The 23,727-nt window shown below is 36.2% G+C and overlaps 1 protein-coding gene across 3 annotated transcripts in view; it reads left to right on the top strand.

Moving 5' to 3' along the window:
* Nucleotides 1-23,727, top strand: part of SPATA6 (spermatogenesis associated 6) — a 155,808-nt gene that overhangs the window by 62,043 nt on the left and 70,038 nt on the right. For all 3 annotated transcript variants that reach the window (XM_044238190.1, XM_044238191.1, XM_044238189.1), the window contains 3 exons: nucleotides 5,550-5,630; nucleotides 10,098-10,391; nucleotides 15,054-15,141. In XM_044238190.1, the coding sequence (XP_044094125.1) occupies nucleotides 5,550-5,630; nucleotides 10,098-10,391; nucleotides 15,054-15,141 (463 nt within the window). The remainder of the gene's footprint in view (nucleotides 1-5,549; nucleotides 5,631-10,097; nucleotides 10,392-15,053; nucleotides 15,142-23,727) is intronic.

The raw sequence follows: 23,727 nt of genomic DNA, 5'->3' as shown, positions 1-23,727 counted from the left end.
AAGGGCCTGGGTTTAGAGAGCTGTTAGGTTGCTGGACTCATGGAGGCAGCTCCTAGGAAAGTGGTTTCCCTGGAGAAGGCATTGCTCCATGTCCCTTCCCACATACTTTGCTCCATGAATCTCTTCCATCTGTCTGTTCATCTGTATCCTTTATCATATTCTTTTGTAGTAAATTGGTAAACAGTAAACTATTTCCTGAGTTGTGTGAGCCTCTCTAGCCAGTAAATTGAACTGGGGTGGCTGTCACGGGGGCCTTCAAATTATACCCAATTTGTCAGGAACACAGGTAACAACCGAGACTTGTGATTGCATCTGAAGTGGGGTAGGCACAGTCTGGTGGGACTGATTCCTTAACCTCTGGGATCTAATGCTATTGCCAGGTAGCTGGTGTCAGAACTGAGTTAAATTATAGGACCCCGGGGCGCCTGGGTGGCTCAGTGGGTTAAAGCCTCTGCCTTTGGCTCAGGTCATGGTCCCAGGGTCCTGGGATCGAGCCTCGCATCGGGCTCTCTGCTCAGCAGGGAGCCTGCTTCCGCCTCTCTCTCTGCCTGCTTCTCTGCCTACTTGTTATCTCTGTCTGTCAAATAAATAAATAAAATCTTTAAAAATTAAAAAAAAAATTATAGGACCCCTACCTGGTGTCACAGAGAATTGCTTGGTGCTATTGGAAAACCTACACATTGGAATTGGTGTCAGAATCGTAAGGACAGGCAGTGTGTCTTCACTGGATTTGGATGCAAGTGGTTGAAGAAACGCCATAACTTTGATAGGCCAATGGCAGTTTCAACTAGAGGGAGCAGCCAACTAGAGGGAGCAGCCCATCTGCCAAAAAGTTCACAGAATTAAGGGAGCAATAGAAGGGCTGAGATAAGCTCTCCACCCATTCCTGGCTGACTCTGAAACAATGTACATGTGACGAGACCATGAGTGCCCAGCAAAAAGTGAAATTCAGTAGAAATTACAGACCTGACTATCTTTGAATGTATTCCCCAAGCCACATACAGATAATCAACGAAGAGTGGAACGTTTATAGGTAGATTGGATGACCACCAAGCCATGTAGACAACAGGTGAGATTCCTAGAAAGAATGGAAGAATCAAAAGATATGGCACATGTAAACTGCAGAGCGAAATGGCAGATAAAAGTCCAGTCATATCAATTATTCTATTTAAATGTATAAAACACTACCATCAGTAGTTTATTGTCCTGGCAGTTGACAGTGCACCCTTCCTCAGAATTCTTGTGACATCTGAGTCTTGAACCCATTGCTGTGGCAAGGGGTTCTTCTGGGATTAAATCTTGGCACTCTTGCAGACTACCTGACTAAACTTGAGCAAAGCACTATCATATGAAGATCTCATAGGGCTGCTGGGTACATTAATGAAACATAAATGGTTATAGCAGTACCTGGCATGGAGAACACTCTGAAGTATGAGTGACATGCTGATGGCTGTGGAGATGATTACAGTGCTGATATTAATCCCCTTTAAGGCTGTGTACTCCATACAAACAGCATCTGTGGCCTTCTCATCTTTGAACTTAACTCTTAGCACAGTACTTTGCATGAAGTAGGTACTTAAATGCCACTTGATTGAATTGAATGAATGAATCACATCTTACAGACTTCATAGAGGAACTGACACTTGAGATGGAGTCTAATTAATTTTATGTGTCAACTTGGTTAGGTTATGGTGCCAGTTGTTTGGCCAAATGCTAGTCTAGATGTTACTGTGAAAGTATTGTGTAGATGTAATTAATATTTACAAGCAGTTGACTTTAAGTATAGATTACTATTGCAATGTAGGTGGATCTCACCCAATTAGTTGAGGCCTAAAGAGCAAAAACTGAGGTTTCCTGAACAATAAGGAATTCTGCCTCAAAACTGTTATGTAGAAATACTTCCTGAGGAGCACCTGGGTGGCTCAGTCGGTTGGGCATCAGCTTTTGGCTCAGGTCATGATCCCAGGGTCCTGGGATTGAGCCCTGTGTGGGGCTTCCTGCTCAGTCTGCTTCTCCCTCTCCCTCTTCTTCTGTGCTTTCTCTCTGTGTCAAATAAATAAGTAAAATCTCAAAAACAAAAAGAAAGAAGTGGCGGGGGTGGGTGGGAGGTTGAGGTACCAGGTGGTGGGTATTACAGAGGGCACGGATTGCATGGAGCACTGGGTGTGGTGAAAAAATAATGAATACTGTTTTTCTGAAAATAAATAAATTGAAAAAATTAAAAGAAAAGAAATTAAAAAATTAAAAAAAAATACTTCCTGAGTTTATAGCCTGCTAGCTTGCTTACAAATTTCACACTCAAGACTGCAATAACAACTTTTGTCTGAGTTGCCAGCTTGTGGATTGCCCTTTGGATTTTGGGCTTGCCACTCTCAAAATCACATGAACCAATTCCTTAAAATGAATCAATCTCTTCCCCCCATATATATACTATATACTAATATAGTATATTACATGTTAGTTATATATATGTTCTGTTTTCCTGGAGAACCCCAACTGATACATATTAGTTTTGAAAGCTCAGTGAAAATAATAGCTAAAACACTGAGTATTTGCTATGTGACCAGTGATATATATGGAGAAGGGTAAAGTGATAAGTTGTAATCCAGGCTATGGTAGTTATAATGTATGTCCACACATGATTTGTTATTTCTCTCTTCCAAAGGCAGAGCTAGTTCTCCAGACTATACTTAGTAACTATAACAGATAAAACGTGGTGAAGTGACAGTATTAGACTGGAGACCAGGTCATTAAATGCACTGTGGCTTCCTCCTTGCTCTCACTCCTTTATCAGTCACTTTGGGCTAAGCCAACTGCCATGTGTGAAGACACTCAAACACCTCTATAGAGAGGACAGAAGCTAGAAAGGCTTTGCTAGAATGTCTGTGAAATCTTGAAAGGTCTTGAAGAAATTCAGATGTGTGTTTGCAGGAAAATAAGGTAAATGTTATTGGAAATTAGGGATAAAAGGGTTCCTTGTTATGTAATGACGGAAAGTTTAGCCACACAGTCACCTGCAGTAATGTGGGAAGGAAAGAAATATGAAATGGATGGTGTGTCTAAGACTTTGAGATAGAGAGTTAGAGGGTCTGCTTGGTTTTCTCTTGCTGCTTTATAGCAAAATATAAGAGGACAGAGATAAGCAAAAGGAAAGGCTGTTCAGCAAAAATGAGTTGGAACTTACTGTTCCTAAAGATTCCCAGCCTTTCCTGATGGCAAATAATGCTAAAATTAATGAATGACTTCTGAAGAAAAATCATTCCAGGCACTTTTGGGAAATTGTGGTCTGACAGTGAAACCAAAGGCATAAATATAAAACCCTTCATTAAAATCTCAGAAAGATCCAAGATGTTATCTCAGAAAATAATTTAATCAAACATTGATTTTTTTTTTCAAAGATGCTTAAGGGCAATCTCAGCAGAAGCCAAGTGTAGAGAGGGTGTAGCTCATGTCTAATGGAATAAACTTTAGTAAGATTCATATGAGAACCAAAATGTTTTTTTAAGAGTCTTATATTGGTAGAAACACCACCAGCTTGGTCTGAAATGCAGAGAGATCTCACAAAATGAATAGGCCTTTGGACCCTCAAAATTCTGTTGACAGTACTCACACTCAGAACATTGTGCAGCTCCAAACATGGTCTACTTCTCCTTGAAAAGGAATTATAATGCAAAGATCAGGAGCAAGAGCCCAGAGGAGCCCAGAAGATAGTTATTTCTGGGCAGGAACAGAACCAAATTTCTAATCAAGGAACTTCTAACGTTCTCCTGGCTGTATTCTAGAATTTCTATGGGCCAGTGATTCCCATCTGACTCTTAGTTTCTCCCTTTTGAACAAGAATATCTGGAGTAATTACCCTGCACTTGCCGCATGTGTGTGCTTTGGGTACATGTGGGGCAGATAATTTATCTCTGTGGTTCATAAGTCTTCTAACTCTGACGGAACTGTATTCTAGGAAACTATCCTTAAAGAACCACATCTAAGGAAGCTGAATAAGGATTTGACTTAGATGCCAACATCCTAGATTTCAAGCTGAAGCTGTAAAAGGATGAGACATTTCTTCTTTTCTTTTCTTTGTAGAGCATGAGTTTGGTTGACACATGAAAGGAGTATAAGTAACATGTGGTCAGAGGGTGAACCATGGTGGTTTTAAAATATGTCCACAAAATTTTTGGTACTCCTGTGCTGAAAAGGAAGTCTAACTCCTTTGTCCTTGAGTGTGGCCTATACTTCAGGACTCTAATAGATAGGATGTGATAGATGTGACAGTGTTAGATTTAGGAGACTAGGTCCTAAAAATAGTTATGGCTTCCTCCTTGCTTTGCTTTGGGAGAACTAGCTGCCGTGGCATGAGGTCACTTGAGGAGAGGTTTGTGGGATAAAGGAGCTGCGTCCTCTTGCTAAAAGCTGGAAAAGAACTGAGGCCTCCAGCCAAGAGCTATCTGAACAAGCCTTAGGAAGCAGATCTTCCTGCCCCAGGCAAACCTGCAGATGACAGCAACCAAAACAACATCTTGACTGTAATCTCATGAGAGATCTCAAGCCAGAACCACCCCGTTCAGCCTCTGCCAGATTCCCGAACCATAGAAACTATCTGAGATAATAAGTGTTTACTCTTGTTTTAAACTGCTAAGTAATATCCTGTTAGGCAACAGGGTAACTAATAAGTGGGCATTATGGACTTCATTAGTAAAAGTTACATTTGCAGAATTATATTTAGTTAATTCTTAGGCAACGTGTATTTACCTTTTCTGTAATACGGTGGTTGAAACTCCCAAGTTAGTATGTTAGAGGCTGGATCTGTAAAGGACAAATATCTGACTTCAGCTATGTTAGAATAAAGTTGCACTGGGCCTACACGTGTCTTTTAATGCTTTGGTGAATATACAACTGGTATGCTTCCAAATATCTAGGCAGGTGCTTCGTGACTCTTCTTTTGAATTTTACCATTTGTCTCCACTTATTTTAAAACCGTGTTCAAGCTGATGTTTGAAAGGTTGTGAGAAACAGAAGCCAGGTTCATTCATGGATCTGAGTGTAACCTATACATTATGGCAAAAAAATGTTGGAGGTATTGGTAGAGACTTCTTTCTCTTCTGTTTTCAGGAACTGCATATCTAGAAGCTGTAATTTTTTTTAACATGAGGAGACTATCCAAAGTGTTTCTTGAGTATATAGTTAAGTATGTCTTAATTTGTAAAAGTAAAAAGAACTCAAATCCACTAAGTGTTCTTATATATTTATGACTTTCATATTTTATCATAGTTTAAAATCTTAGAATAATTTGACAGGGAAGTACTTGACAATGAAAAAATATAGTAATTTTTACATAAAGGTAATATAATCACTTTTATGGGAATCATCAGCAATGAAATGGTTTCTTGCCAAAATTTAGCATCACTGTATTGTCTTTATCTTTAATAAGGTCAAACTAACAAATGAAGCAGCTAAATCTTGACAGGTATCTGTTACTTCAGGTCATAATTTTATCACTAATAATTCTATTTTTTTTAAATTGAAATATGTAATACTACCCTTTTTCCCCTCAGGGAATTGCTCCAAAGCTGGAATTTTCTACAACCTCAGTGATTACTGAATGTCTGATAAGTTCAAGGAAGTGCCGCACTCAGGTTGAACTCATTTATTTAAAGTATTTAATGGTTTAACTTATTTGTTCATATTTATGGGCATTGGGCAAGAATTATTCTTGTATTTTGGCTGTAACTCTTTTCACTTTGGGGGGTTATTCTTCAGTTTAAGCAAAACAACTATCAGAGGCATTTAGCAATTTGGTTGCATCTTACATGGGAGAGGAAAGAGTTTGGTATACATGATAGAAGGCGCCATGATGTTATTGCTATTATTTTGTAACTCCATGGGCCTTTTTTTTTTTAACCAGCCTGCCAGAAAGGTGTTGAGATCAAAAAGTCCCATGGAGAACTAGATCTGAGGCTTCTATAAATCTTATAGAAGTTAAAGGTGGCTGCAGAAAGTTCAAAGGATACCTTTTAGCAAATGTGACCAGAGGTTCTCATGCAGGGATATTGGTGTTTAATGAGTATGGTTTCTTGAGTGTCTCTAATTCTTATATGACTCTTGCTCAGTCTGACGGCCATATGGTGTAATCAGACCAAGGGAAGCTTGGACTGTCCAACCTAAGTACTTTCTCTGTTTGTAAAAACTGCCTTTAGTAAACTGAGATATCTGGACCTAATATTTCATTCTTGTCTAACTTTTTCACTGAGTCACTAGGATCATCTTACTGCCTTGACCATAGGTTAGCTAGTAATGTCTAGGCTTCACTCATATGCAGTTGCATTATGATTAGGTAACAATGACTAGGCTGTGATGAAGAGCCACTAACATATAAAGCCCAGAGGACCCAAACAAGACAGGACTGGACCTATGATGGAAAGAGTGCAGTATTAATTTACTGCATTCTCAGTTTCAGAGTACATTTGTTAAGGACGGTAACAGTGATGTAAGCTAAGAAAGGTAAAGTGCGATTATATAAAATTACAAGGGGATCATTCTTATTTTGTTTAGCAAGATACATAGTGTGCCTGTTTGGCTATAGTTAATTATCTTTGAAATGCAAACTGAAATGCAGCTATTAGAGATCTAAATAACATGCTTGCCAAATGCAAAGATGTTACTGACCTGTTTTGAGTTATGCACTGTGTATATTTGTAAATTGTTAACAGTATTTTACCTGAACTTAGATAAAAATTTTTTCTCCTCCTTGGGGTATGTCCTTCTAGTGAGTGGATAGAAAAGTCTTTTTTTTTTTGGTATGAACTATGGCATATGCACAGAAAAGGACAATCCCAAGTGTACAGCTTGGTTGAAAGTCTTTTGTAAATGTAAAATTGCGCCATCATCAGTAGTTTCATTAGGCTTAGGAACTAACATTTTCCTCTGTAAACTTTTGGGAAGACTCGTTTCTTTATTTAACTTGCTATTTCACTATTTGTCATTTGTTCTTTACTGAACAGATGTAAGAAAATAGGATGGGTCTTAGAATCAGACAGTGTTTAAGCAAATATGCCTCAGAATCAGATGGATCTGGGTTCAATTTCCTCACAAGACTGCCGTAAAGATTAAATTAGAGAATAGGTGATGTGTCTGGCACATAACATATAATTAATGAATTTGATGGCTCTTACTAAGATTTCTTTTAAAATGATAATTAGGAGACAAGACAGTAGTTAAAATACAAGATAGAAAACATTATCTGGTAGGCACAACAAAGTATACACTTGCACATTAAAATTTTAAATGTTAACAGCCAGAATTTTGATCTTATTTGACCTTATTTAAGAATGTGATAAATCTGATTTTTAAAAAGTATTAGTTACAATTAAAATTTTAGTGATTACAAAGCAGCATTTTCAGGTTCAAAAATAAGAATGAGACAAGCCATTTTGGTTTTTAGAAGAAGAATGAGTAAAAGAGGCTATAAAAATATTTAAGTTTACAAATACTTATAAACTTTATTCCTTTTGGCATGTTATTTTTAACTGTCACCAGTTGAATGGATTGAAAAAATTATATTTTTGTGATTTTTCTGAAATTAAACTAGTTTTAATTAAACTAGTTTTCTACTTACTTTTTGTACCTACTAAAGGTAGAATTTAATATTAGTTCAATATCAATAGTAGTTGTATTAATTTGTATGCTGCATCAGGTAGTTTTTGCTGTGTAAAAAGTGACACTAACTTAGTGGCTTAAAACAAACCATTTTTCACAGTTCTGTGGATTGGTTGGGTGATTCTTTTGGTCTGAACTGACGAGGCCAGGGCTGAATGATCTAGGATGGCTTCATTCGTATCTGGTAGTTGGCTGAGTTTTTGGTCTGGGAGGGACATTACATTTCTCATAATTGCTTGATTTTAGCTGGGATGGTGGCTACAAGACTTTCATCATCTAGTAGGCTAATTTTGGCTCATTCATATGGAAGCAGGGAGGTTTTCAAAAAAAGGAATAAAAGACAATAGCACTTTTCAAGTCTCTCTTTGTATCCCAAGCTATTCTCCTGTTGGCCAAAGGGAGCCATCTTGTTACCAGCATATAACAGCCACTATTTTAAGTTTTCCTGTGCAGTAACAGGATACATTAAGGATCTGGTTGAGTTAGACAGCATGTATCTATACTACATATGTTTAGAACTTCCTCTATAGTATTCAACATTCAAAAGTTGTCATGAAGGAAGAAGATGGGGTTAGTTATTTTAGGTTTTGTATAATCAAAGGCAGGTAAGGAGGAACTTCACAGCAGTGCTGAAGTGGGTGCTATTGGGTTTATCTGGGTCTGGAGGTAAGAGATACTAAAAATATATGAAGGTCTGGGGAAAAAGAGGTCAGCCGGTAGCAGATTCAGTGAGAATAAAAGGAGTAGAATGAGGAAAAGTAGTTTTGGTCAGCAAGGGATTTTCAGAGTTTCAAATGCAATGGATCTGCGTAATGATGAAATCTAAGATGAGGTGGAAAAAAGCAATGAAAGCTGAGAAATAGAAGTCCAAGTCCAAGGTCTTGGAAAGATTCACTGCTTGAACATTTATTACACCTCAGAAGTCCTTGTGTGTGCTAACGTTCCTGCTTCTGTGCCTCAGTGTGATGTCATAGAGATAGATGAAGTGTGATAAGGTAGGAAATTCTGAATTACTTGTTGAAGTCATTGAGCAAGGTGGGAGAAGGACCGGGAGCATATCAACAGCTGTAGAGGAGAGATGAGGAAAAAATCTGATGCTGCAGGTTTGTATTAAATTCAAGGACTTATTTTCCAGTTAGGAAAATATATATTTTTCCTGTTTATCTTCTTTTTAAAAATATTTGGCCCTCTTCCCTTCTATATCACATTTATGTTTTAATATTTACTTAGAATAGATACCCTTAGTGAGTAGGGAAGGAGGGGTTGAGAAAATAGAGAAGGAGGTAGGAGTGATGGGTTTTTTTAAATGATTAAAGTTAAGAAGACAAAGTTTCTCACCTGTCCATTTTCTCTAATATTAGAAATATTATAATTCTAGATAATGAATCGAGGTCTTATATTATTTACTTGTAATCCAAATTTTAAGGCACCCATAAGGCAGAGACTAAATAAAATGTTATCCTAATAACGCAAAAAAAATTTAGAAATGTAACACTTACTTTTTAAAAATTTTTAGACTGCTAACCAGTTTTACTAGTAGAGTACTAGTCATTAAAGTTTAAATGTGTCTTTTACGTCTTTTTACTTTTATAAAAATATGGAACCAGAATTAAGATGATATGACTATTGGTCATTGAATTGTAAAGTTTTATTTTAGAAGAGATCTTAAAATCCTAATCACCTTGTATAATCCAGATATATATTTCATGAAAATATGTATAAAGCTGTTTTTCAGATGTTCACATTGTATATATGTTTTTAATCATAGCAGTGTAAATGAAACTTACTTTAATAGTTGTCTCCGGAAAGATTTCATAAGCAACGAATTAGCCATGTCTGTTTGTAACATTACTAAAGAGAGCCCTCTTGGGGCATCAGGTGGCTCAGTCAGTTAAGCCTCTGACTCTTGATTTCCTCAGGGATTATGATCTCAGGTGTGTGAGATTGAGCCCCACATTGAGCTCCATGCTCAGCATGGAGTCTTCTTAAGATTCCATCCATCTTCCACTTCCCTCCCCCAACATTCACACACACTGTCCTAAAACAAACAAAAAAAAAACACACACAAAAAAAACCCCTCTTAAATTATATAACCAATTACTTGGAAACTTAATTACAAATGATAAACCAATGTTTTTGTTAATTTTTTAGAACACTGAAAACTAATTTTTCTGACCTTGTTTCTTAGGTTTTTCAAGTGGTTAAATATTATGCTTTTATTTTCATAAGTACTTGTTAGACTTAAGAAATACCATGGACTTTATTAACTACTAGACAAAGAGTAACTTAGCATAGATAAGAAAGACTAATCTAGTTGGGTTTGATAGATTGTATGTGCCTTAAATTAATTTTTGAAGTTTTTTTCTATATGTAATTTATAGATATACAAATATCCCTACATGTATCTTCTGACCAAGTTAATTTTTATTTTTATTTTTAATGTTTAGGATAAATTTATTTACCATACGGCTCCAGTTGAAAAATCACATGGCAGACTGCAGACCAGAACATCAAGATCACAAAAGAAAAAATCCAAGTCACCTGAGAGAAATAAATATTGCATAAATGCAAAAAACTACGAACAGCCTACCATTTCTTCAAAATCACACTCTCCATCTCCCTACACAAAAAGACGCATGTGTGAGCTATCTGAAGACACCAGGCGGCGGCTGGCCCATTTAAATCTGGGACCCTATGAATTCAAAAAAGAAACAGATAAACCTCCATTTGTGATTAGACATGTATGTGTTCTCTTAAACATTTCCATTTGAAACCGATCTAATCTGTTCTTTCACTAAAATGTTATTCTGAAACTTCTTTCAAAATCTGGCTTCTATTCAAAATTTTCTTTCCTGAACTGTTAGCCTAGCAATCTAAGACGTAAAATTAACTTAGAGTAAAAGAACATTCTTTTGTCAGTCTTTAAACCCGACAGAGATCAAGTTCCATTATGAATACCATGTTAATGCCTATAGGTATTCATTTCCTTTCTTCCTCTACACTGGACAGTGTAATAACTCTACAAATTGAATTTAGATGTAATTGACATTAGTACTAAAATGGCAGAGTAGGGTTTTAAAAGAGGACCAGCTTTTCTTTATGAAAAGGAAGACTCCCCTTTTCTAGCCTTTTTAAAAATTATAATGGAGAGTTAAGTTTTCTTTGATATTATGTCCCTTGGATAAACCTATATAATGGATCTTTGAAGCAAATCATTATTTGATGAGGATGGGAAGGCCTTTGAAAGTGAAGAGAATAACTTAGGGTAGCATAATTCTAATCTTCCCAAACAGAAGACTGCTTTTGATGTGGTTTAAGCTTAGAGCTTGTGTTCATGTGATAGTCAAGTAGACTTCGGGTTATCTTAAGGGTCTGTAATATTTCAGAATGTTTAATAAGGGACTTCCTTAGAATTCTCATAGTTTCTTGAATTTTTGTAAAAAATTTTTATCCTAAAAGCATTTCTTTAACAAAACCTTGTAATAACAATAATGAATGTTAAGATTTAAGTGCCTACAGAAGTAAAACAACTTTTAGGGTTATCTATAAAGTTATTTCTGACTTTAATGTCTAATTCATTTTTTCTAAATTCTAATACGTAAATGTAAATGTAAAGATGCTTCTTGGGTAGTCTAATGGGGTTTTGAAAATATATCATCAGAAAGTTCAGATTTTTTGTGTGTGATATATTTTTCTTAATTTTAGATGTAATTATATTAAACAACATTTCACTCCATTTTTACATTTGACTATAAATCCTTTACACTTTTAACCTTAAGTAACAGATAATTTTCATTGTAAAAAGAAAACTTATAGTGGGTACTTTTAAATGATAATATTTTATTGAGATTATTGTGATTATGTTTGTCTTTTTTCTATAGAATTGGTTTATAGGTGCTGACCACATTTTTTTGTTGTTGTTTGGATGTATCCAGATAAGATTTGCTTGTTTCATGGCAGTTTCAGAAACATTTTCATTTTATGACTGCTCATAGTTGTAAATTAAGTTGAAAAGAAAGGATATATTAAATTCTAATCTGAAGGAATAGTAGCATTTTAATTAAAATGTTTAGTGCAAAATAACCAGTAATAGCGGGAGTTAGCCACAAAAAAAATTGTTGAGGGAAATAATTGCTCTTCCAATGCTCATTAAATTACTGTTTTTCACACCACTGTTCAAAGTGGAATAATTCTAATATTGCTGAGTGTAGGCTTTAATGTTTTCGTTGAAGAGATTTCCTTCACAGCTTTCCAATGAACAGAAAAAAAAATGCATGCTTCTGAGCCTACAGTTAGAAAATTGCTTCCACTGGGGTGCCTGGGTGGCTCAGTCTGACTCTTGATTTCGGCTCAGGTAGTGATCTCAGGTTTATGAGATTGAGCCCCACATCAAGCTCTGGGCTTAGCGGGGAATCTGCTTGAGATTCTCTCCCCCTCCCTCTGCCCCTCCCCTTCTCTCTCTCTCTCTCCATTAAATAAATAAATCTTTACAAAAAAAAAAAAAAAAAGAAAGAAAGAAAGAAAATTGCTTACATTATTATATAGGAAACAGGATTTTTCCAATTGTATTTACATAGAGATATCTTTTCTTCCCCTGTAGCCATTCATGATTTCAAAAGCACTTAATAAATTGATAAACAGAATTTTAATTTCATGGGCTCTTGGGTGGCTCAGTTGATTAAGTGTCTGACTCTTGATTTTGACTCCGGTTGTGAGCTCGGGCTGGTGAGATGATCCCCACATCTCGCTCCGAGCTGGGCATGGAGTCTTCTTAAAATTATCTCTCTCCCTCTGCCCCTGCCTCCTCCTTTGTATGCGCCCTCTCTCTGTCTTTCTTTCTCCCTCCCTCCTCCCTCTTCCCTTCCTCCCTCATCTCTCAAAAAGTAATAATAATTTTATACATGCATATGTGCAGAGTTAATACTTTTAGGAAAGACATTCTAGTTTTGCGTACGTTGTGAGAAAAACAGTCTTAGCTAGTAAGGAGCAGTTTCAAGAAACCAAACTAGCATGCTCCCAAACTGGCACAACAATCCCAGAAAAGTTAAGCAGAATTACTTTCTTTTTCCTTGATACAGAATAGGATCTTTTTTTTTCTATTTGCAGTAAAATATAACATGAAGTGTACCACTTCAGCCATTTTAAAGTGTATAATTTCAGTGGCAGTAAGTACATGTTTTGTAACTGTTGCTGAAGTCTAGTTCCTGAACTTTTTCTATAATCCTAAACAGGAACCCTGTACTCATTAAGCATTTACTCACCATTTCTCCCTTTCTTCAGCCCCTGGCAACCATTAATCTGCTTCCCATATGGATTTTCCTATTCTGCCTTTTCATCTAAGTGGAATTATACAATATGTAGACTTTTCTATCTGGGATTTTTCATTTAGCACACTGTTTTCGAGTTTCATTCATTTTATAACCTGTATGAGTACTTGGTTCTTTTTATGGTTGAGTAATATTTCATTGTATGGATATATACCACATTTTGTTTATTCATTCATCTGTTGGTGGACATTGGGCTGTTTTCATCTTTTGGTTATATGAATAGTGCTTCCATGAACATTCATACACAAGTTTCCACTTGAGTACCTGTTTTCATGCCTAATTTAATACCTAGGAGTGGAATTGCTGGGCCATGTGGTGTGTCTATGTTTAACTTGTTGAGGAATTGTCAAACTGTTTTCCACAGTGCCTGTCTTATTTTACCTTCTCCAGCCATGTAAGAGGGTTTCACTTTACCTACAGTCTCACTAACACTTACTATTCTTTTTGTTTTCTTTTTATTATAGCCATCCTAGGGGGTGTGGATTGGTTTCTCATTATGGCTTTTTTTTTCCCTCATGGTTTTGATTTGCATTTCCCTAATAAGTAATGATGTCAAACATCTTTTTATGTGCTGTTAGCCATTTGTATATTTTCTTTGGAGAAATGTCCATTCAAGTTCTTTGTCCTCTTTTAATTGTTTTTTTATTTTATTTTTTTGTCTTTTGATATTTAGTTGCAAGTTTGCTTTAAATATTTAGGATTCTAAATCCTTATCAAGTATGATTTGTAAATATTTTTCTCTCATTCTATGACTGATCTTTTCACTTTCCTTTTTTGAAAATTTAATTTTTTAAAATTGTGGTAAAATATACACAATATAAAATTTACCATTTTAGCCATTTTAGTGTATAGTTCAGTCGCAGTATGTACATTCACATCATAAAATAGTATCTCTCACTACGATTTTGATTTGTACTTCCCTAATGATTAGTGATACTGAAAATTTTTCTTGTGCTTATTGGTCATTTGTATATCTTTTGGAGAAATATGTATTTAAGTTCTTTGCCTACTTTTGAGAAGTTTTTTTCAGGGTTGTAGAAGCTTCTTTATATATTCTGGATATTAATGCCTTATAGATAATTATTAGCAAATATATATTTTTATTAAATGGTTTGCTTTTCACTCTCAATAGTGTCCTTTAAGGGGTGGCTCAGTGGGTTAAGCCTCTGCCTTCAGCTCAGGTCATAATCTCAGGGTCCTGGGATCGAGCCCCACATCGGGCTCCCTCCTCAGCAGGGAGCCTGCTTCCCCCTCTATCTCTGCCTGCTGCCCTACCTACTTGGGATCTCTCCCTCTCTGTCAAATAAATAATATCTTTAAAAAAATAGTATCCTTGGGGTTGCTCAGTGGGCTAAGCCTCTGCCTTCGACTCAGGTCATGATCTCAGGGTCCTGGGATCGAGCCCCGCATCTGGCTCTCTGCTCAGCAGGGAGCCTGCTTCCTCCTCTCTCTCTGCCTGCCTCTGTCTACTTGTGATCTCTCTCTCTCTCTCTCTCTGTCAAATAAATAAATAAAAATCTTTAAAAAAATAGTATCCTTTTATGGGTGAAGTTTTTAATGTTGATGAATAGAACTATCTTTTTTTACACTTTATACCACTCTCTTCTCTTTTTCATTAGAAAACGTGCTTGACTACAATAATCTGTGAACTATAAAGCACTGAGCATGCTGGGTTCTGGACACAGCTGAGTAAAGACACTGTTTGAATTCAACATCTGTCTGAGTAGCAAATGGCTAAACTTGCTTTTTAAATATGGCAAAATAGATTCCTCTTTTTGTAGCTTTATAATGGAAGGCCAAGTAGGCAATGGGGTAATGGACATTTCAACTATAAATTTGTTAATTTTAAAATAGACTCAAATTTATAATTAAAAATTTCTGGAGTTTAATTTCAATTTTATTTAAACATGAACAGCGAAATAGTCAACTAAGCTCTGGCTTCAGAACATGCCTGAATCACACAGGCATTATCCTGTTAACCTGATGACCACAGTCTATGTGCTTGAGTTGATTTTCTGGTGCCATGAGACTAAGAGCATTTAGGTTCTTTTTGACTTTCAATCCTTCTTCTTCTAGGTCGACCCCCCAAGTCCCAGGGCTGATGCTTTATTTGGATCTTCTGGCAGAGACTGTGAAAGAGATGGATGGTCCAGGATGCACAACGGTAAGTTAAAGGTTGTCTCTCTTCATTGCTTTAGTTGCCTGGGCTACAGCCAAGCCTTTCACTTGCATCAATGAACAGAAATAGATTCTTTGCTTTGTTTGTGGATAATAAGGCATAGTGCTACTTTTTACAACTTGTGGGACACCCAGATAGGTACTGTCTAAAAATAATAGAATTTCTGTGTTGCTATAAACTTAGCTCCCTCTTTGAGATTCAAATTACATAGTAGCATATTAAAGACTGATAACCTCTTAGTGAAGGAAAAGAAAGACTTGATTTTTCTTTGCTCAACAATTTCTAAGTTTATTTGACTATGGAACCATGTCCCTACCTTAACATATACTCCTTAGTTTGTGGAAAAGGCTTTGGGAAACACCATAGTAAAGAAGAGTTCAAGGTTATGGGTTTAGGAATACATTTACACATATATTTAAATACTTACTCTGTCACTTTAAATTGGGCATTTTTGAACAAATCATTTTAACAACTTTGATAGTCAGTATATTACAGAATGAAGATAACAGGGTATATATGACCATGTAAAATACCTTAGCACACAGGCCTTAATATCCACTGTCATTATAATAATGCTTACATTTCTGAAAAGATAATGTCCTTTAAGTTTAGTTTATAGGAATCTTTTTTTATCATAGGCCCCGGTTCTAATGGTTAGAGAATTTATTTCTTAAATTCAATCTGAAGATGACTTTTATGAAGAAGATGAAATAGTATTATGTAATTAGGGATATTTGAGTGTTAATATCTAGAATCATTGGTTGGTCAGTTCAGCAAGCCTTCCTGAGCAGCCTTTAAGTTAATTCACTACACATTGATAAGGGCATAGAAGAAGGAAGAGAGACAGTGAAAAAAACATGATCATAAGATGTCGTGAGAGTCCATCTCTCTTTGTTTCTAAACTGTAGTGTAGAATCTTTTTTTTTAATGGGGAAATGATATATTTTTCTCTGAGAACATGCAGAGTTTGTGCTCATTTATTTTGCTGTTTTAGCATTAGCAGGAAGATAGATGTGGTAGTCAATAAGTCTTTAATAACCACCATAGCAGATTATATGAAATTAGGAACAGATGTTATACTGTTTCCCCTCTTGGAAGAAATGTATGGACATGGAAAAAAAGGTTTAAGAACAAGAAAATAAAAAATAACTTCAATATAGATATTCCTTTGGAAGATGTTTTTGAAATGCACTGAAGCATCTGATTTCTCTTGATAATTATTAGGTACTTGCCAGTAGAACTGTTAGAGTTTCTAGTAACTTTTGATTTCCATAGTCAGCTACCTATGTAGAGGTACAATCAGAGAGGTTAATAGTGAGGTCATCTTTTTTTTTTAACTTTTTATTTAGACATAATTTCAGATTTATAAAAAAGTTGAAACAGTGTAAAGAATCCCTATATACCTTTCAGAATCCACAAATACTATATTTGCTTTTCCCTCTTCCTCTCTGTCTCCTCCCCAGCACAACCCCGCCTCCATCTCTGTGTGTGTATATAAAGTTTTTTTTCTGTTCTGGTTTGGTTTTTTTTGACAAGGACATTGCTATGGACAGAATTGTGTCTCCAAAATGTTTATGTTGAAGCTCTAACCTGAAATGTGGTAGTATTTGGAAACTGGGCCTTTGGAAGATAAATAGGTTTAGGTAAGGTTCGGAAGGTAGAGCTTTCATGATAGCATCAGGGCCCTTATAAGAAGAAAAACCAGAGATCTTGCTTTCTCTCTCTGCCTCATGAGGACACAAGCAGAAGGTAGCCATCTTCAAGCCAGAACTAGAGCTATCCCCAGAACCTGACTGCACTGGCACCTGGATTTCAGACCTCTAACCTCCAGAACTGTTGTATAAGCCCCCGCCCCCAGTCTATATGTTATTTTGTTATGGCAGCATGAGGAGACTAATGCAGATATTATGTGATATAATTATGAAAATCAGATAATTGACAATGATATGATAATAATAACTAATCTATAAACTTAACTCAGATTTTGCTCCTTGTCCTCATAATATCTTTATAGCAAAAGAAATTCCACATCATGCATGGGCTTCAGTTAACATGTCTCTTTAGTTTAGTTTTTTTTTTTCAGTGAACACATTTCAGCCGTTTATAACAATTAACAATAAACCTGTTACATTTTTTCAGACAATGCCAGCATTTGGGATTTTTTCTTTTTCATTTGATTTGATTTGATTTCTTTTCTGTGTTCCAGAATTCATTGTTTATGTACCACACCCAGTGCTCCATGCAGTATATGCCCTCCATAATACCCACCACCAGCCTTACCCAACCTACCACCCACCTTCCCTCCAAACCCTTGGTTTGTTTCTCAGAGTCCACAGTCTCTCATGGTTCATCTCCCCCTCCAATTTCCCCCAACTCACTTCTCCTCTCTATCTCCCAATGTCCTCCATGTTATTCCTTATGCTCCACAAGTAAGTGAAACCATATGATAATTGACACTCTCTGCTTGAGAGTCTCTTCCAGTCCTGTACATGTTGATACAAAAGTTGGGTATTCATCCTTTCTGATAGAGGCATAATACTCCATTGTATACATGGACCATATCTTCTTTATCCATTCATCTGTTGAAGGGAATCTTGGTTCTTTCCACAGTTTGGCGACTGTGGTCATTGCTGCTATAAACATTGGGGTACAGATGGTCCTTCTTTTCACTACATCTGTGTCTTTGGGGTAAATACCCAATAGTGAAATTGCAGGGTCATAGGATAGCTCTATTTTTAATTTCTGGAGGAATCTCCACACTGTTTTCCAAAGTGGCTGCCCCAACTTGCATTCCCACCAACGTTGTAGGAGGGTTCCCCTTTCTCCACATCCTCTCCAACACTTGTTGTTTACTCTCTTGTTAATTTTGACCATTCTAACTGGTGTAAGGGTGGTATCTCAATGTGGTTTTGATTTGAATCTCCCTGATGGCTAGTGATGATGAACATTTTTTCATGTGTCTATTAGCCAGTTGTATGTCTTTTTGGAGAAGTGTCTGTTCATGTCTTCTGCCCATTTTTTGACATGATTATCTGCCTTGTGTGTGTTGAGTTTGAGCAGTTCATAGACCTTGGACGGCAGCCTTTTTGTCTATAGTGTCATTTGTGAATCTCTTCTCCCATTCCCTGGGTTACCTCTTTGTTTCGTTGACTGTTTCCTTTGCTGTACAGAAGGTTTTGAACTTGATGAAGTCCCAAAAGTTCATTTTCACTTTTGTTTCCTTTGCCTTTGAAGACATATCTTGAAAAAAGTTGCTGTGGCTATGGAAGACATTACTGCCTATGTTCTCCTCCAGGATTCTGATGGATTCCTGCCTCACACTGAGGTCTTTTATCCATTTTGAGTTTATCTTTGTGTACAGTGTAAGAGAATGGTCAAATTTCATTCTTCTACACATTGCTGTCCAATTTTTCCAGCACCATTTATTGAAGAGACTGTTCTTTTTCCACTGTATGTTTTTTCCTACTTTGTCAAAGATTATTTGGCCATAGAGTTGAGGGTCCATATTTGGTCTCTCTACTCTGTTTCGCTGGTTTATGTGTCTGTTTCTATGCCAGTACCATGCTGTCTTGGTGATCACAGCTTCGTAGTAAAGCTTGAAATCCGGCAATGTGATGTCCCCAGTTTTGTTTTTCTTTTCCAACATGTCCTTAGCAATTCAGGGTCTCTTCTGGTTCCATACCAATTTTAGGATTGTATTTTCCAGCTCTTTGAAAAATGCCAGTGGAATTTTGGTTCAGGATGGCATTGAAAGTATAGATTGCTTTAGGCAGTAGAGACATATTTTTTTTAATTAATTTATTTTTTATTTCTTTTCAGCATAACAGTATTCATTGTTTTTGCACCACAATGTGTATTCTTCTGATCCATGAGCATGGAATGGTCTTTCATCTTTTTGTGTTTTCTTCAATTTCTTTAATAAGTGTTCTGTAGTTCCTCAAGTTAAAGGTAATGGATCCGTACTTGAGGAACTGCAGAACACTTTAGATTTCTTTAAAATGGATCAGTTCCCTAATCTTTCTTTGTGTTTGACATTGATGATTTTGAAGAGCATAGGCCAGTTAATTCGGTTGAATGTCCCTCAATTTGGGTTTGCTTGATTTTCCCTCATGATTTAATTTAGATTATTCATTTCCCCCCAGAATACAACAGATGTGATGTGTTACTCTCAGTGCAACATGTCAGAAAGCATGTGATACTTCTTTGTTACTGGTGATACTCATTTGCTCTTTAATTAAGATGGGGTCTGCTAGGTTTCTGCATCATAAAGGTGCTATCTCTTCCCTTTGTAATTAATGGGGAGATATTTTAAGACTATTATATCCTGGTTGACTCCTTTAGCATACATTGATGATTCTTGCTTAAAACAATTTATTGCTGTAAAGTTTGCCAAATAGTGATTTTTAAAATTCCCTTATTTTTTGTACATTTATTACTTGCCCTTCTACTGTAAAGAGTTTTTCCATCTCATTTCTCTACTTTTAATGTCCCTATCATTTGACTGCCTTTTTTTTTTGTCTAGCAATTGGGTGGTTGTACTTTAGGCTTTAGGGTCTCATCAGCTATTAAAATGCATATGGGAATTTCTTATGATAGAGTGAATTTTCATTAGTGACTTTAATGAAACCTTTTCTTGCCAAATTATCCTACCTAAAAATTAAATTTTTATAGGATACCATTTCACCACCATTGACTATTTTAGTCATCATAATAATCTCATGAGAATGAATTTAACTATATTTGATCAGGAAAAATGACAGAGGGCTAGACAGGTTAAGTGGCTTGTTGGAGAGTTCGAGAACAGTCCTGGTTGGTCTGGGGTCCAGGGTTTCTTGCCCCAACTTCCTTCCTCCCACCACTCCTCCCACTTTCTCTATTTCCACTTACATGTATTTTTTTTTTTTTAAGACAAGTTTTTCAAGCACGTTTTCTTTATTTGGAATTTCCATAGTATATAATTCTAATTGTAATTTGTGCAGTCCTTTTGAAGAAATCCAGCATGTCTTGCGTTACAAGAATGTTTATAAGCTTTATCCGACCATTGGTATTTTTGAGGAGGAAATTGAGGGCATCATCCTGGCCCCTTTTTTATTTGCTTAGAATATGAAAAGATGTTAGATTCTGTCTCCTCTTTGAAGGAATCTTCTCTTATTCTCTTCATTTTGAAGATTCTTTTATGAGTTTCATTTCTACCTAAGATTGTAATCTTTTTATGAGCTTCAACTAACCTCTTTGTTTGGTGGTTATTGTTTGTAAAGTAAAATAAATTGGAAATTATATTCTGAAAGCTAGTATGTCATTACTGGAATAGAGGATAATAAATGGTAACATTTTACTATTCTGAGTAAAATAGCAAATAGTCATTTTATATATATACATATATGTATACTTACTAGCAAGATATCTTATTTGTTTCAGCTTTTATTTAAATATGTGCCTCATCTCACAGAGCAGTGGGCAGCTAAACTGTCATTTTAGGTATCCCTTTTTGAGTTTCTTCATTTTCTATTATTAATTAAACATTTTTATCAACTTTAGTAAGCTGTAATTTATATATCATAAAATTCACCTATTCTGAGTACACAACTGAATGATTTTAAATAAATTTGCACGGTTATAAAATCTCCACAATCCATTCTAAGAATATTTTTATCATCCAAAGGAATTTTCTCATACCCATTTGCAGTAAATCTATATTCTCACCTGGAGTCCCTGGGTTGTTTCCACTTTTGGCCATTATGAATGGTGCTACTTTGAGCATTTGCATTGGAGTCTTTGCATAGATACATGTCTTTATTTTTTCTTTGATACCTGGGAATGGAATTGCCAGTTCATATGGTAAATCTGTGTTTAACTTTTTAAAAAATTGCCAGTTGTTTTCCAACATGGCTCTGACATTTTACATTCCCACCAGCAATGTATGATGGTCTAGTTTCTCCACATCTCCGACAACACTTGTTATTATTGCCTTTTTCTTTTTTTTAACCATTCTAGTGGATAGGCAGTCCTGTCTCACTTTAATTTACATCTTTAATTTAATTTTCATTTAATTAATTAAATTTACATTTAATTAATTAAATTACATTTTAATTAATTAATTAACTTACATTTTAATTTAATTTAATTTACATCTTTAATTTAAACTTTAATTTACATTTTACTAAGGGCATTGAGTGTTTTTTCATGTGCTTATTAGACATTAGTTTATCTTTTCATGATCATCATTCTTCAGCCACTGATAAGTTTGCTGTTTGCTAAACTTCACACAAAAATGGGGAAAGTCTGAGTCTTTTGCTGATGAGATTTCAGAAAGCAATAGAAAATAAGAAAGATGAAAACATCAGAGGTCAGAGTAACCAGTTTCTGGTGAAGGTATCAAAAGTGATCAAGAGACAGAAAACACATGTTATATGTCTTTCCTTTTTAGAAGGTGGGATCCCCTAAGAGATATTAAACCCTGGTTTTATTTCATAAAGCTGGGCATCTTAGCTTTGCTTCCAGTTACAGGGACTGGCATATAACAAATACATGGCTGTGTGCTCCACGAAGATTCACAGGAGAGCAAAGGCCAATCTTAGGATGTTATGTGGGCATTAAAATAGTAATAGGATAATTGCTGATAAAGGACTCCAGGGGCATACTCTTTGAAGGTTTGTAGGTACACACATTAATCAGTAGGGATGTTTTGCAATAGTAGTAGCACTCACTACCAGAATGGGGTTCAATTCCTTGAAATCATGAAAAAAAAGAAGATAACAGTACCCTTCCAGGTGGAATACTGTAGAGGTTGCCAGAATATGGATTGATTCATAGGGAACACATATTGGCTGTAATCATCAGAATGGAGCTCAATAATTAATTTGATAGAAAGGATGAGCTAATACAGGGATGCTAAGTTTTAGATTAAAGTTTCTTAAGCCCTTCTTGGTTAAAGTCAGGACTGGCCCTTTAGGACTGAGTCATATTTTGAGCCTGGTGGGTGAGGGTCCACTGTGGAGAGAGGAAGGATGCAAAGGCTCTAAGTTATCAGAATACTCCCAGCAGAAATGGTGACCTTTGTACAAAGTGGATCTTTGTTTCTATATTAGATGGTTGCTATGGAAATATTTTGATGACTGATTAACACATTTGTTTGTTTGTTTGTTTTTACAGATTTTATTTATTTATTTGACACAGAGAGAGAGATCACAACTAGGCAGAAAGGCAGGCAGAGAGAGAGAAGGGGAAGCAGGCTCTTTGCCAAGCAGAGAGCCCGATGTGTGGGGCTCAATCCCAGGACCCTGGGATCATGACCTGAGCCAAAGGAAGAGGCTATAACCCACTGAGCCACCCAGGCATCCCACCACATTTGTTTTTAACCCATACAGTTAGTCACTACTTGATACCTGACTAATCTGATTATATATCACATCCATTTTGTTAACAAATCCAGAATGTGATGTCATTTTTGAGACTAAAGGCACTTTGATTCTCTTGTGTGAAATAATCAAAGACCTTAGTTCCATTACTTTTGGGCAATAGAGGAGGTCAGCTTCCTGAAATGTAAAGAAGAAATACCTACTCATCTTATGTGTTCTACCAATCTGCTCACGCTGCCACAGCAAAATACCATAGACAGGGGACTTAAACAGGGGATGTTTATTTTTCTCACAATTCTAGAGGCTAGGAAGCCCCAAATCAAGGTGCTAGCAAAGTAGGTTTCATTCTGAGATCTCCTCTTTTGAGTTGTAGAAAGCTGCCATCTCCCTGTATGCTCACATGACCTCATCTTTGTATACACAGCTTTAGAGAGAGAGGGAGAGTGTGTGAGCACATATTCATGTGCAAGCTGTCTGCTGTCTTTTCTTAGAAAGATGCTCTTTCCATCATGAGGGTCCTACCTGCATGACCTCATCTAATCCTGATTACTACTCAAATGTCCCATCACTTTGGGGGTTAGGACTTCAACATAGGAATTTTGGGAGGAGACCAACATTCAATTCATAACACCTATTTCATGAGGTTATAAGAGAACCAGGTAATAGCTAACATTTATTGAATGTGTTTTCTCCTGGCCTTGATTCTAAGTACTAATATTCATTGGTTACTTAACAATAATCAAGAATTTTATGGGTGCCTGGGTGGCTCAGTGGGTTAAAGCCTCTGCCTTCAGCTCAGGTCATGATCTCAGGGTCCTGGGATCAAGTCCCACATTGGGCGCTCTGCTCGGTGAGCCTGCTTCCCTTTCTCTCTGCCTGCCTCTGCCTATTTGTGATCTCTCTCTCTCTCTGTGTCAAATAAATAAATAAAATCTTTAAGAAAAAAAAAGAATTTTAGATACTATTATTTATCTCCATTTTACAGATCAAGAAACATGAGGTTTAAAGAAGTAAAGTCAAAGGTGATCAAGGTCACAAACACATATATACATGCACAGTCTGAATTAGCTCTAATTTTTCTTCATACTTCTCTTTTTTTTTAATTTATTTTTTATTTATTTTCAGCATAACAGTATTCATTATTTTTGCACCACACCCAGTGCTCCATGCAATCCGTGCTCTCTATAATACCCACCACCTGGTACCCCAACCT

Source organism: Neovison vison, chromosome 2 (genome assembly GCF_020171115.1).
Source record: "Neovison vison isolate M4711 chromosome 2, ASM_NN_V1, whole genome shotgun sequence".
Classification (NCBI taxonomy): Eukaryota; Metazoa; Chordata; class Mammalia; order Carnivora; family Mustelidae; genus Neogale; species Neogale vison.
The sequence above is the reverse complement of the archived record's forward strand: the minus strand, read 5'-3'. Positions and strand labels throughout refer to the sequence as shown.